Source organism: Panicum virgatum, chromosome 3K (genome assembly GCF_016808335.1).
Source record: "Panicum virgatum strain AP13 chromosome 3K, P.virgatum_v5, whole genome shotgun sequence".
In the NCBI taxonomy this organism is placed as follows: Eukaryota; Viridiplantae; Streptophyta; class Magnoliopsida; order Poales; family Poaceae; genus Panicum; species Panicum virgatum.
The window spans coordinates 57280385-57294956 of NC_053138.1; the positions used below are offsets into that span (position 1 = coordinate 57280385).

The following is a 14572-nucleotide window of genomic DNA, read 5'->3' on the forward strand; positions in this document are numbered from 1 at the left end:
ATTTTCTGAAACACTTAACCAAAATATAAATTGATTATTGTAGCTCTATATTTTTCTGAATACAATAGTTATGTTAATCACCACTATTTTTCCAACTTTAGTCCTTGTTAAACCTGAGCCATATTTGGTTGGATTGAACAAAAATCAGGTTAACTATTCATAAGAATACACATAGCTAGTAGAATATAATCATAAAGCATTAATGTATACATCATGTGATTGACAATCCTAGCCTAGAAATAAAGTATGATGGGCTCCCAGGTCAACTTGGCCGTATAATTTGAAAATAATTTGACACTTGGCTGTATAAGAACGTAGCTATTTCAATATAAGGAACCAACTTTGTTGCATTACTATCACTCAAACTCAAACTCAAAATAAAAATAACTTTTTAGATTCTTCCATTCAGTTCGAAGTTCATCATACGATTTCTAGGATTGTCAATATCATGGTGTATATATTAATGCTTTATGATTATATTCTACTGGCTATGTGTATTCTTATGAATAATTAACATAGCTTTATGATTATATTCTACTGGCTATGTGTATTCTTATGAATAATTAACATAGCTTTTGTTCGATCCAACCAAATATGAATTAGGTTTAAGAAGACTAAGGTTGAAAAAAATAGTGATGATTAACACAACTACTGTAATTAGAAAATATAGACCTATAATATTCAATTTATACTTTGATTAAGTGTCTCAGAAAAATTAAAGATATTAGCTTCTAATATTATGTGGTCCTTAATTTCTGTTGGCGCAAAAAACCGACTTCAGCTTTACGCGTGGGGATATGAGAGATTTGCTTTAATCCGACCTAAGCTCCAAAAAGGTTTGCGTAGGTGCAAGGCGTGCCTGTTGATTTAACCTGCAATTGACAAGAGATAAAATAGTGTTAAACACTAAAACATATCAGCTGGCGTCCCGAATCGTGTCAGACTCAAAACAACGAGATACCTGACGTGGCACAGATCTGTACGAGATATGGGATGGGGCATGTCCTATGCCCATATGTTATGTAAAGTACTCGTCTTGATTTAGACTAGTCCGTATAGAAGAAAACTACTCGAGTAGTACTCGAGAAGGAATCCTAAGCTCATATCAATCTAGGGTTTCATGTAAGCCTCCCCCCCCCCGGTATATAAAGGCGGATGGAGACCTCTCCAAAGCATATACCAATCCTCAGGCAATACAAATCACCCAACAGGATGTAGGATATTACGCAACTCGCGGCCCGAACTTGTATAAACCTTGTGTTGCTTGCACCATCATGTTGCTGATCTCGGTGACTCCCTGCCTACAATCTACTACCTTAGAGTATCCCTAGGTAGGCTTGCCGGTAAGACATCGCCATCAGGCATGCCAGGTAGGGGACTTTACCGACGATCCTCTAGCGAACTTGATGGTGACACTATTACGAAAAGCATTTGTAGGGGCGGGTAAAAACACATTTTTAGGGGCGAGTAGCGCGTCTGTTGCTAGTTGTCGCTGCTAAAAATACTTATTTTCAAGGGCAGATAACGAAACCACCCCTAAAAATCCGTTTATAGAGACGGGTCAGGGGGTAAACCGCCCCTAAAAATAAATTTGTAGGGGCGGGTGAGGGGGTGGCCCCGCCCTGGAAATGAATTTCCAGCCCGCCAAAAAAATTAGCAATTTAAATTTAATTTGTTTCTCGGTGTCTTTTAAAATTTTAATTCCCGCTATATATATTGTTCTACAAAGTTAGGTCTGAATTGACCCATTCGGATCCAACACTCAAATAACAATGCAATCAAATTTTATAAGATAAAGGTACGGCATCTGTGCATATTACAAATACTTAAGTTTGTATAAACTATCCAAAGATAATAGTAGCAGTACATCTATGCATATTAGGAATCTCTGCAAGTTTGTACAAGCTGTTCAAATATAATAGTAGCGGTACATCCATGCATATTATAAATTTTAAGCTACTGAAATGCCCGCATCTATAGATATCTAAGATAGTTAAGATCTCCAATTGTCCGGCCTAGAATTTCATCAAAATATACTAGAGCACGAACAAGTGCACTCTCCTCCGTTTCTCAATACCTACCACATATAGAACTACAAATATCGAATAATGGAGTGTTAAGCAGGCTTGTTATGCAAAAGGAGAGCTTTACTTAGAACCTGAAATTTCTAGTAAAGAATGGCTCTCCACCCATATAAGTCAAACCTAAGTAGTCCATGAGTTGATTCAGAATAGCCCGAAAGCTAACTACCGCAATGATTTATTCACCATTGATGAGATCCTAAAAAGGTGACAATAACGTTATAAAAGTTGAAAGAATAATGCAACATTACTAAAATTAACAATGACTAAAAAGAAAACCTCAGACTCTGTCTTATCGAGTAAGTCGGCAAAGCCTTTCTGTAGTCAGAATAACATTGCTTTCTATCGCATGTAGCTACTTAACTCGAAAATAGAAAAAGTTGAGTACAAAGTACTCATGATCCTTAAGCTACCGCAGGCAGGCCTCCACCACTAGCCTCTCATAAGTTGTCCAAATTTGTGCCTCTCCACCCGTTGCGGCAATTGAAACCATCGGTATCCTCGAGGAGATTGGATCCTCTCTTTGTTTCATCGAGATGAAATCTATATGTCGAATAGGTACTTGAAAAGAAATATGTACCCTTTTGAAATCCGGTTGCCGAACAAGCTCGAGTCGCACCACAGGAGAAGTACCACCCAACTCTTTGACAACATCTTTAAACCATCTAATAAGATTGATATGCTGCATTGTATGTGAGCAAATTTAGAAATTATTGAAGTGTAGATAAAACTATATGAAAATAACAAATGAATCTTACAATGTTTGGAATTGATCTGCACGTTCGATCGCCCGGTGGCAATACAATGGCTTCATGGAAGTGTTGCCTGGCTGTTGAGCAGGCCAGGACCCCTACCACAACCGGCACCACGACCATCACCACGAAACATTTAGCAGATGACGCATGATATATGCCCAGACATTTTAGTTGCTCAGTCTTTAGATGTCGCTTTCTCTTAAAACTGTTTGGTGGTCACGCCTCGAATATGCAACGCTCTGACTTTGAAACTTTGTACGCTTTATTTCTTTAATGAAGCAGGGGAACGTTTTGTCTAAAAAAAGCAGCAAAATCACTGAATTTCAGTAATCTTACTCGCTTCCATTGTTTAAGCCCCTACAACAATTATTGTTTGCAGCAATGGTTCGGTATAGTGTAGTGCTGCTGCAGTTTGTTCCAGATTGCAGGCCATGAATACTGGCTATGCCTGTATATATCTGAATGTGTAAATAAACGGCTTATTAGTTTTACACCCACGGCAGGGCTTATTAACCGAATAAAGCTTTTGAGGCAAAATTGCTATACCATTCCCAGTAATATTAATATAATATCCAAAAATATATTGATGTACGGTCCAAGTTCAATCAAACGTGTAAATAGAGTAAACACTTGTTTTCAAAATTGTATAACTCTAATAATGTGCAAAAGTAAGCACGCGAGCTTAACTAGTCGCTCATATTTTCTCATAGCCGAAGCCGATCGAACTCCTCGCATCCATCGGCGCCGATGGCGGCGAACGCCTCCACAAGTCGGGGCACCACTCTGGCGAGAGCGAGCCTGAACCCCGCCGAGCTCCTCCCCTGATCTGCGGCGCGCGCCTCGCCACCGAGCGTGCCGACCTGGGTCTCGTAGCCGGCCTCGTTGTAGTACGGCTGGGCGTTGAGCACGAGGCCCTGGATGGAGACGACGACCTGGAGGACGCTGGAAGCCTCCGGGGACCAGAGCTCGGCTCCTTGGCCGCCGAATGTGTTGAGCAGGCTCAGGCACACGGTGCCGGAGGGATACAGGTTGGGGTTCACGCGGAGGCCGAACGACCGGTAGTTCACCGACGGCGGCGCGGCGGGGTACGACGGCGGGAGCTGCAGGTCGAAGAAGAAGAGGCCGTCGTAGTACGGCGTCCCGCTCGCTCCCACCATCACCACCCGTAGCAGGTCCGTGCGGTCCTCGTACGCCCGCACGTACACGGTGTCTGCATGCACGCGGCACGTGCGGATTCATCTCATTCAGGTTTGTCCAAAAGAAAAAAAATTACTCACAAATGAAAAGGAAACAGCTAGTAGCAAGATCTTACCAGGTAAGCAGTTCTCTAGAATGTTCCATTCCTTGTGCACTCTCTTTATCCACTTCCTTCCTCCGCCGATACGCTGTAGTAGTTCATTGACGATTTGCAAAAGCATCAACCAATTAGCAAGCCAATTAATAATATATGACTATTTAGTTTGATATGATTATGTTTTGTATGGTTAATTTTGGCTTCAGCCTCACGCAAATCGAGATGCAAGCTGATTTATAAGCCTATGCAAAAATAAACTTGAAGCCTAGGGAAGCTAGTTTTTTTTAGCTCTACCGTCTTTAGTTTTTTTTTCTTCACTGGCTTTGGGGTCACTAGAGAAGCCGTTCTGGCATAAGTCATGCCAAATGGCCTCTAATGATCGGTTGCGACATGCTAATCATCGAGTTATGGATGGAGTGGGCTAATTAATTGAAAATGATATTAGTAGCCAGAACAGAGTGGATCAAAGAGTTGGTGAGGATCGATCGGATCGGACAAAGTTTGTCAAATCGATCTGTGGCGCACCTGCTCTGTGCTGTCGAGGTAATGGTGATCCGGAGGGCTCTGCATGACGTCAAACTGCTGGAAACGAAACGAATCGTCCACCCCTTGCCTAGCAGAGCCGTCTCCATCGCCACCACCATTCCCACTCGCCGATGCTGCAGCCGCAGCAGCAGCAGCACCACCACCACCGTCCTCATCGCCATTGCCATCCGTACAAGATGCGGATCTTTGTGCTAGCGCTGCCGGCTCCCTCACTATGTGCTTCCTGCAGCGAGCAAGCACTCCACTAGCTATCTGGATGACCCGTTGCAGAAGGAATAATGAACCCGCCGTTGCCCTATTAGGGGGTACGAGGCCATCTTCGGTGTCGGAATCGTCGTCATCACCTTCTCCATTGGCGCCGTCGTCCTGGTATGAAACATAGTAAGATACAAATTAAAGTCACATTACTACTCACATATACAGTAGAGTACGTCGTGTGTGATCCACGACGCAAGAGAATGAAAAAAATCACAAGTTGAGACGACGGATACAGTGATGCCGGCGGGCTCTTGAGCGGCCGTTTCCTCCCGTGCATTATTGTCGTCGTCCATGTCCCCGTCATCGTACACCCAATCCCCCATCTCTCGGAGCATCTCACCAACCATTTGTAGTTTGACAACAGCTATCTCATGAGGCAACACCTGAAAAATCAACAAGAGGATCGGAGGTTAACTAACTCGTCAGAGTATAATAATAATAATAATAATAATAATAATAATAATAATAATAATAATAATAATAATAATAATAATAATAGCTACTTTATTAGCGTTTTTATTTGGTATATTTTTTTATTTATTGAGAAGGCTAGATTTTAATCTGATGATTACCTTGGTCGTGTTGTCATTACCCCACTTGACTAGGACATGGCCATCCTCACAAAGATCGGAGACATGTCCGACCCATGAAAGGTCGTCGCCCATCGTCTTCCTGTCGTTGCTCTGAGCCTGCACGACAGCTTCGTGCATGCTGTTTCCCCTACTACTGTCACCGTGCCGTAGCCGAACGACAACATTCCCGTAGAAGACACTGGAGTCACAAAGATCCGAAGGGAAGCAGGGACGTCGACGCCACGCCACGCTGCCGCGTCCCGTCCTGCCACAGCACGTCGGCCGTCGTGCGGGTGCTGGCGACGGACATCGGCCGCTCGAACTCCGCGTGGCTGCGGTCCACTCCTCGTCGGATCCGCTTCATCGCCATCCGCCCAGGCCGGCTCTGGTTCGACTTTGTCAGTTGTTCCTTGTCATCTGCCGGCGGCGCGCGGTGGCCGCCGGGGGTGCGAAAGAAGCAGCGGTCGCCGATGGTCCAGAAGCAGCTGGGCGAGGAGCAGAAGAAGGTCAGACTCTGAGGGTTTCTCTGGTACGCTGGAGGCGCCGACGCCTCGATGTCAGTAGTAGTACTAGACGAGGCGACCCAGTAGACGAGCACGCCGGCCATCTCCACCTTGGCGACGGTGCCCCTCTCACGGCTGGGCTTCCAGTAGCCCTCGAGCCACGGCGATGCCCTGAAAACAGACCGGTGGCCGACGACGAGCTGCCCTGGGTAGAAAGCACTGTTCCTGAGGCGGCTCAGGCCGTCCCCGCCGCGCAAGCAGCGCAGTTTGCGGCACGCGTCTGCGACCCTGCAGACGGCGCCGTCGTCGAACGCCACGTCGACGTCGAGGGACACTTCGACGACCCGGCCGAGCCAGGGGCCGGACACGACGTAGTCGCCGAGGCTGAGTGCCCTGACGCGCCGCAGCTCGCCGGGGGACACGCCTCCGGCGACCGGCGCCGCTGCATTGTTCTCGCCGTCCAGCCGGACCAGGTCCAGCGCTCGCTCGACGCCTGTGACGACCCCGAGCTGGCCGCCGGGGTCCGATGCCGAGGCGACGACGATGCCGGGGTAAAGGTAACTCCGGTCGACGACGGTGATCTTGCTGGGCTCTACTCGAACCTTGCTGCCGTCGACACACAGACACAGCACGGAAAGCGTGTTGCCCTCGCCGGGCCTTGGGTTCATCACCCGACCGCGGTCGCCATGAGCGCCGCCGCCTCTGGACTTGAACGCTACAAGGTCGAACTGGCAGATACTTCGCCCCGACGCGTCCTCCATATCACGGCGTATCTGGGCTTGGATCTCTGCCTTGTATTCTTGATTGCTGCCCAGTTCCTGTCCGACCTCAACAGGAGACCGAGTCGTGTCGGGGACGAATTGCATAAGCTCGCCAAAAAAAAAAACGCAGTCGAGTCGGCCAGCTCCATAGCCCATAGGCACACTTATGTCCCGAGGGCAAAGCTCATGAGCTCCAGATGTATTTGCCTGTCGCTGCTCGGTTGTTCTACTTAGCGTAAGGTAATCGCTAGAGGTGTCGATTGGTGCCCTTGGTAAAAATAGAGAGTTGGAGGCTAGGTAAAATATAAAGCTTAAAAAACTGAGAGCTAAAACTCTCTAAATTAGACTCTTCATATATTACTGTGCTGGTAGACCCCACGTGTCAGTGTCACGCTCTATCTTCTTCCTCCTCACATCTGTGCGCTGGCGTCCGCGGCCACCCCAGCCTCCACTCGCCGCCCCGGACTCCCTGCACCAACAGCCTCCGACGCGCCCACCTTACATTTGGAGCAATTAATTATAAATCTCTTTTTATTCGAAAAAATAAAGGACACGACTCTTACATTTTCGATAAAAGAAAAAAGAAAACTCCAGCGCAGCATCAACGAGTACCGACGACGTGCCAGCTGGGTCCCGCGGTGCCGTAGAACACGCGGAAGCACTCCAGCTCCGACGTCGTGTCGTGTCCATCTGCGTCGAACGTGCTCCGACTTTCAGGATCAACACAAACGCACTCGAACGTGCGGCGAAGAGGCAGCTCGCTGCCATCTGCGTCGTAGAAGAACTCAAGAACCGGCGGCCATCGACGTGGTGCGCCTACGCCGGCGCCAGCAGCGAGCGGCACGGCCGCGGCGGCGCAGGACATCGTGGCGGTCAACAAAGTGTCAAGCTGCTGGAGGTGCCGCTTGCCTCGTTGTGTCTCGCGGTTCAGCTGATGGGCCTGGTTAGTGCGAGGCGGACCTCCACCCGGTTGGTCATCGTGCTGGCCAAGTACGCCTGCCCTTCGATCATTCAGCGGTTCGCTGGTGATGGGGTTGGAGCCGCCACACGACGTGGTGCTCGAGTTGGACACGACACGACGTCGGAGCTGGAGTGCTTCCACGTGTTCTACGGCACCGCGGGACGCCTCAGCTGCCACGTCGTCGGTACTGCTACTTGTTGATGCTGCGCTGGAGTGTTTTTTTTTTCTTTTATCGAAAATGTAGCAACTTTTTCGAATAAAGAGAGATTTCATTAACTGATGAACGAACTGTTATAACCTGAGGTCCTGAGACCCTAAAAAAAAAAGGAAAACGCTCCCTCCATACTGCGCTATGATGGAGCCATGTAGGTGCTTTGCCATCCTCATTTGCAGCCGCATTCCTCTCTCTCTCTCTGATTCATTTTTTTTTTGAAAGCACCAGGAGTCATGTAAGATTCATTCACGAACAGGTGACAAGGGAGTCTTCACGCCTCCTGGATAATGGAGTAATACGCAGGGTTTAACCTTGTTATCCCTGAAGAACTAGACGATTGTGTTGCACAATCGGATTCAAGGACTGAGTTATATTGTGTAATTGCACAAAAAAAGAATTGCTGGGGTTTGAACTCCATTTCGCCGTCAGCTTAAACTTGGCTCAGGTGTCATTCAGGTCTCCAAACTTTCAAAATACACATTTATCTTCTTAAACTTGCTAATCATATCACGTAAGGTTCAAATCACAGTTGCTTAAGCTAAATCAAAAGGTATACAATTTATTCAAATGTAAAATTATTATATACATAATTATAACAAATTTACTTGTACAATTATGTTCAAATACAAAAAGATCTGTATAAAAATTTTATCAGAAAATAAAAAACACATGCCAAAATTTGTAAAAGAATCAAAAAATTTAAAATAATAAATTTTGGAGGAAACATTGGAAAAATATTCCGTCATAAAGTTTTGAAACCATGTTTTGGAGAAAAAATATAAGAGTTCAGTGAAAATTTTTAAAATAAAATTTGGGGCCACATGTAAGCACCACGTCAGCATAGATAATTCTGTTTTATAACTTAAAAATGATAATTTGGATTTAACGTGGCACGGTTAGTAATTTTGTAAAGCTGAATGTGCGTTTTGAAGTTTGGAAACCTTAATATGACACTACGAGTCGAATTCGAGGACCGGCGGTGCATTTCACTCCATAAGAAAAAGAAAAAATGACCTGCCATGACGACAACCGGACTGCACCATTATGATCTCTGATGATCACACCAATACCTGCATCTCCGGTAGTAACCGAGAAAGCACCATCAACATTTTATCTTGACCCATCCCGGAGCTAGAGGATCTCAATTAATTTGTGGCATTCTGACGCTCCCTCGGCGATCTGGGCAGCTGGACTCTTCCCCTTTCGAACATCTCTTAAATTACTTCGTCGGACAGTGAACAGCTCTTGGCTGTGTTCTTTGTACCAAGAATACAAAAGTTTGTAGAATTACGCATCGGGAAGCGCCACCTGCTCACGCTGAGAGTGCACGAGAATGTAACAACCGAGCAGCAACAGGCAAAGACATCTGGAGCTCATGAGCCCTCGGGACATAACTGCCCATGGATCGGAGCTGGCTGACTCGACTACGTTTTCATTGGCGAGCTTATGCAATTCGACCCCGACACGACTACTCCGGCTCCTGTGTGCTGAGGTCGGACAGGAACTGGGGCAGCAATCGAGAATACAAATAACAGAATCCAAGGCACCTAGATACGCGCGCCGTGATTCAAGGGAGGCAGAGAGATACGGCGTGATGATGAAGGACGCGTCGGGGCGAAGTATCCGCCCTTTCGACCTTGTCGCGTTCAAGTCCACAGGCGGCGGCGCTCATGGCGACCGCGGTGGGGTGCTGAACGAAAGGCCCGGCGAGGGCAACACGCTTGCCGTGCTGTGTGTCGACGGCGGCAAGGTCGATGGAGTAAAGCCCAGCGAGATCACTGTCGTCGACCGGAGTTACCTTTACCCAGGCATCGTCGTCGCCTCGGCATCGGACACCGGCGGCCAGCTCGGGGTCGTCACAGGCGTCGACCGAGCGCTGGACCTGGTCCGGCTGGACGGCGAGAACAATGCAGCGGCGCCGGTCGCTGGAGGCGTGTCCCCCGGCGAGCTGCGGCGCGTCAGAGTGCTCAACCTCGGCGACTACGTCGTGTCCGGCCCCTGGCTCGGCCGGGTCGTCGAAGTGTCCCTCGACGTCGACGTGGCGTTCGACGACGGCGCCGTCTGCAGGGTCGCAGACGCGTGCCGCAAACTGAGCTCCTTGCGCGGCGGGGACGGCCTGAGCCGCCTCAGGAACAGTGCTTTCTACCCAGGGCAGCTCGTCGTCGGCCACCGGTCTGTTTTCAGGGCATCGCCGTGGCTCAAGGGCTACTGGAAGCCCAGCCGTGAGAGGGGCACCGTAGCCAAGGTGGAGATGGCCGGCGTGCTCGTCTACTGGATCGCCTCGTCTAGTACTACTACTGACATCGAGGCGTCGGCACTTCCAGCGTACCAGAGAAACCCTCAGAGTCTGACCTTCTTCTGCTCCCCACCCAGCTGCTACTGGACCATCGGCGACCGCTGCTTCTTTCGCACCCCCGGCGGCCACCGCGCGCCGCCGGCAGATGACAAGGAACAACTGACAAAGTCGAACCGGAGCCGGCCTGGGCGGATGGCGATGAAGCGGGTCCGACGAGGAGTGGACCGAAGCCACGCGCACACGGAGTTCGAGCGGCCGATGTCCGTCGCCAGCACCCGCACGACGGCCGACGTGCTGTGGCAGGACGGGACGCGGCAGCGTGGCGTGGCGTCGGAGTCCCTGCTCCCCTTCGTGACACGGAACGTGCACGATTTCCTCCCGGGGCAGCACGTTGTTCGAGCCCGCGGCGGTGACGGTTCTGCCGCCGCCGGTGTCGTTAGGGGCCTCAGCTGCAGGGACCGGACCGTGAGCGTGTTGTGGCTGAAGCAGGCGGCGGCGATGCCCAACTCCGGCGACGAGATCTTGAGCGCGTACGATCTAGCCATCGATGGCAACTTTAATGTTTTCTACGGGAACGTTGTCGTTCGGCTACCACATGGTGACAGTAGTCGGGGAAGCAGCATGCACGAAGCTGTCGTGCCGCCGGCTCAGAGCAACGACGACCTTTCATGGGTCGGACATGTCTCCGATCTTTGTGAGGATGGCCACGTCCTAGTCAAGTGGGGTAATGACAAAACGACAAAGGTAATCACCAAATTAATTAAAGTTAGCCTTAATTATCCTCGAGATACATACTCCCGAATCCCGATCGACGGGCTAGCCTTAAAGAAGTTGCTTCATTAGCATTTTTAATATATATATACACACACACACCTGTGTATGTATGTGTGTGTGTGTTTGACAAAACAAATGCTAATAAAAATCCTGATCTTGTTGATTTTTCAGGTGTTGCCTCATGAGATAGCTGTTATCAAACTACGAATGGTTAGTGAGATGCTACGAGAGATGGGGGATTGGGTGCACGATGACGGGGGCATCGACGATGCTGACAATGCACAGGAGGAAACGACGGCCTCTCAAGCGCCCGGCGCCGCCGCTCATGAACAAAATCAAGGTGCTGACGACGACGATACTGACACCGAAGATGGCATGCTTGTTGCAGCTTGGGCAACGGGTCCGTTACTTCTTCTGCAACGGGTCCGGGAAGTCATCCAAATAGCCAGCCAAGTGCTTGCTCGCTGTAAGAAGTATATAGTGAGTGAGCCGGCACAAAGATCCGCGCCTTTTTCGGATGGCAATGGCGATGAGGTCGGTGGTGGTGGTGCGGCGGCGGCATCGACGAGTGAGAATGCGGGTGGTGATAGCGACGGCTCTGCTAGGCAAGGGGTGGTTGATGATTCTTTTCGTTTCCAACAGTTTGAAGTCATGCTGCAGAGCCCTCCGGATCACCATTACCTCGACAACACAAAGCAGGTGCGCCACAGATGGATTTGACAAACTTTGTCAGATGGATTTGCAACTGATCATTAGTTAACCATGTCAAACTAACTATCTATACATATTATTAATTGGCGTGCTAATAATTAGTTGGTGTTTTTGCAAATCATCAATGAACTACTTACTGCTGGTGCAGGGTATCGGCGGAGGAAAGAAGTGGATAAAGAGAGTGCACAAGGAATGGAACATTCTAGAGAACAGCTTACCTGCATGTAAGATTTTGCTACTCTACTTGCTTGTTGTAGGTCGTCTATTTTTTTTTCCTTTTCCTTTATATGCAATTTTCTTTCCTTTCGGCAAAATAAAGACGACACACCTGACCTGAATGATCGAGGTGAATTTGCACATACATTCTGCGTGCGTGCGTGCGTGCAGACACCGTGTACGTGCGGGCGTACGAGGACCGCATGGACCTGCTCCGGGTGGTGATGGTGGGGGCGAGCGGGACGCCGTACCACGACGGCCTCTTCTTCTTCGACCTGCAGCTCCCGCCGACGTTCCCCGCCGCGCCGCCGTCGGTGAACTACCGGTCGTTCGGCCTCCGCGTGAACCCCAACCTGTACCCCTCCGGCACCGTGTGCCTGAGCCTGCTCAGCACATTCGGCGGCCAAGGAGCCGAGCTCTGGTCCCCGGAGGCTTCCAGCGTCCTCCAGATCGTCGTCTCCATCCAGGGCCTCGTGCTCAACGCCCAGCCGTACTACAACGAGGCCGGCTACGAGGCCCAGGTCGGCACGCCGGAGGGTCGCCGCAACGAGCTCCCGTACAGCGAGAACACCTACCTGCTCAACCTGCAGACCATGATCCACCTCCTGCGCCGGCCGCCGGCGGGCTTCGAGGATTTCGTCAGGAACCACTTCCTCCACCGCGGCCGCCACGTCCTGCTCGCGTGCAAGGCGTACCTAGAGGGCCGCGTCGTGGGCACGCTCGGCGGCGAGGCGCGCGCCGCAGATCAGGGGAGGAGCTCGGCGGGGTTCAGGCTCGCTCTCGCCAGCGTGGTGCCCCGACTTGTGGAGGCGTTCGCCGCGATCGGCGCCCATGGATGCGACGAGTTCGACCGGCTATAAGCGGCTAGGTAAGCTCGCGTGCTTACTTTTACACATCATTAGAGTTACAATTTTGAAAACACGTGTTTAGTTTATTTACACGTTTGATTGAACTTGGACCGTCAATCAATATATTTTTGGATATTATATTAATATTATTGAAAATGGTATAGCAATCGAGGTCTTTTACGGTGCACAATACTACCACTTAGTAGTATGCAGTATAGAAGAGATCTAGCCGTCCATTAGAAAAGATAAAATTATCATTAGTAGCTTAATATAAATTGACTAGAACTTTTAGTTTTTTCTTTTTTTTCATTTTAGCTCCCATCTCCCTCGTGTAGTACTCCTTCCAGGGTCCAGGCCGCCGCCTCTCCTCGTCGGCGCCGGACGAGGGCTCTTCAGGGATCGAGGCCCCGGCCGAGGGCTTCTTTAGGGGTTGAGTTTCACTCAACTGCAGCTATCATTCTGTGGAAGCAATATAAGCAGTAGCCGTTCTGCATGTTGTAAAAACTGAAAGCAAAATGATATAGGCACGCAGCTATCCTAAATAAAGTTTGTGATCTCCACGTTCCATGGTGTTCGCCTCGTTTCCGGAGCCGTTCATTTCACTCATTGCCAGCCGGAGCCAGCTCGCCCGTCGGCCATGGTCGGCCACGTTTCTTCGTGTTGTTGACCGAAATGGATTCGTCTTGCAGACCCCCTCACCGGAAACCTCACCGCTGGTGAGTTATGGCCGATCAAATCCGGCGAGCTCCGGCTCAAATCCAGTCCGCCACCTCCACCTACGCCAACGAGCCACCGAGACACGCACCACCGCTTGGCTGCACCTCCATCTATAACCTATGGTGGCACAGGGCGCTGCTAGGAGCAGCCTCCGTCGTTGAGGGGAGGGGGCCTGGCCACCGGCGGAACTCGAATAAAAATTTAGGTAGGTCACATCGTCACCGCTCCATTGCTCACCACTTCGCCGGAAGGCAGGAAGACAGGGTTCTAGTGGTGCTGCTCCGGGAGTACGTGAGGCTACCCAACCTGCCGCATGTGGAGCTCCGCCACTGGCCACCGCAAGTATCGATGTCGGCGGCCATGAGGAGGAGAGAGAAGAAATAGAGATGAGGAGAGAGAAAAGAGTATATGGTATGTGGGTTCCACAGCCATGCGCTGTCCATGTAAGTGAACACACCTATCAAAATGAGTAAATGGCTAAATATAAACGGTTTGATAGTTGGATGGTTAGAAATATTGGGTTTTGAAGTTCCACGGCCAAAATCAAACTCTCGCAATAGTTGAATGGTCGAAAATAAGCTTTTTTTTTAATCCCAGAATTAACCAAAGTTATCAAACGTGCATAGTAGAGGCGCAAGTTTCTGATGGAAGCTACGACTATAGTTGCATAAAACTAGACAAGCGGTAATTAATATAAGGTGGATGAGGATGAAAAGAACATACTATTGCCGAGAATGTCTAATAGCGTGAACGACGTAAAATAAGGGCTCGTTTGGCATTGCTTTTGCTTCACCGGCTTCATCTACTGTAGCAGTACTGTAGTACACTGTAGCACAGAGCCGTCGAAGTCACGGTTTCTAGTTTCACCAGCTTCTCCCCAGCGTAGTTGGCTGTAGCACCTCGGTTTTCGATATAGCTTCTTGCTATAGTTCAACACAGTGTAGCACAGTGCCTGTTACCGTGTCACGAAGCTGAAGCCTCTCCGACGGAAACTGTGACAAAGGCGCCCTAAAATTGCTAGTGAAACAATAGTGACGAGAACGGCGGGAGAACGAGACAATAGTG

The 14572-nt window shown here is 49.5% G+C and overlaps 2 protein-coding genes across 2 annotated transcripts; one reads left to right on the forward strand and one right to left on the reverse strand.

The window, feature by feature from the left end:
- Nucleotides 1-3540: 3540 nt before the first annotated feature.
- On the reverse strand, nucleotides 3541-6770 carry LOC120701100 (probable ubiquitin-conjugating enzyme E2 23). The gene is made up of 6 exons (XM_039985260.1): nucleotides 5716-6770; nucleotides 5507-5606; nucleotides 5168-5317; nucleotides 4656-5042; nucleotides 4149-4221; nucleotides 3541-4046 (listed from the first exon to the last, which is right to left on the reverse strand). The coding sequence occupies exons 1-6, from the start codon at nucleotides 6768-6770 to the stop codon at nucleotides 3541-3543; spliced, it is 2271 nt and encodes a 756-aa protein (XP_039841194.1).
- Nucleotides 6771-9539: 2769 nt separating this feature from the next.
- Nucleotides 9540-12802, forward strand: LOC120701101 (probable ubiquitin-conjugating enzyme E2 23). Its single transcript, XM_039985261.1, has 4 exons — nucleotides 9540-10985; nucleotides 11187-11714; nucleotides 11875-11950; nucleotides 12114-12802. The coding sequence occupies exons 1-4, from the start codon at nucleotides 9540-9542 to the stop codon at nucleotides 12800-12802; spliced, it is 2739 nt and encodes a 912-aa protein (XP_039841195.1).
- Nucleotides 12803-14572: the final 1770 nt, after the last annotated feature.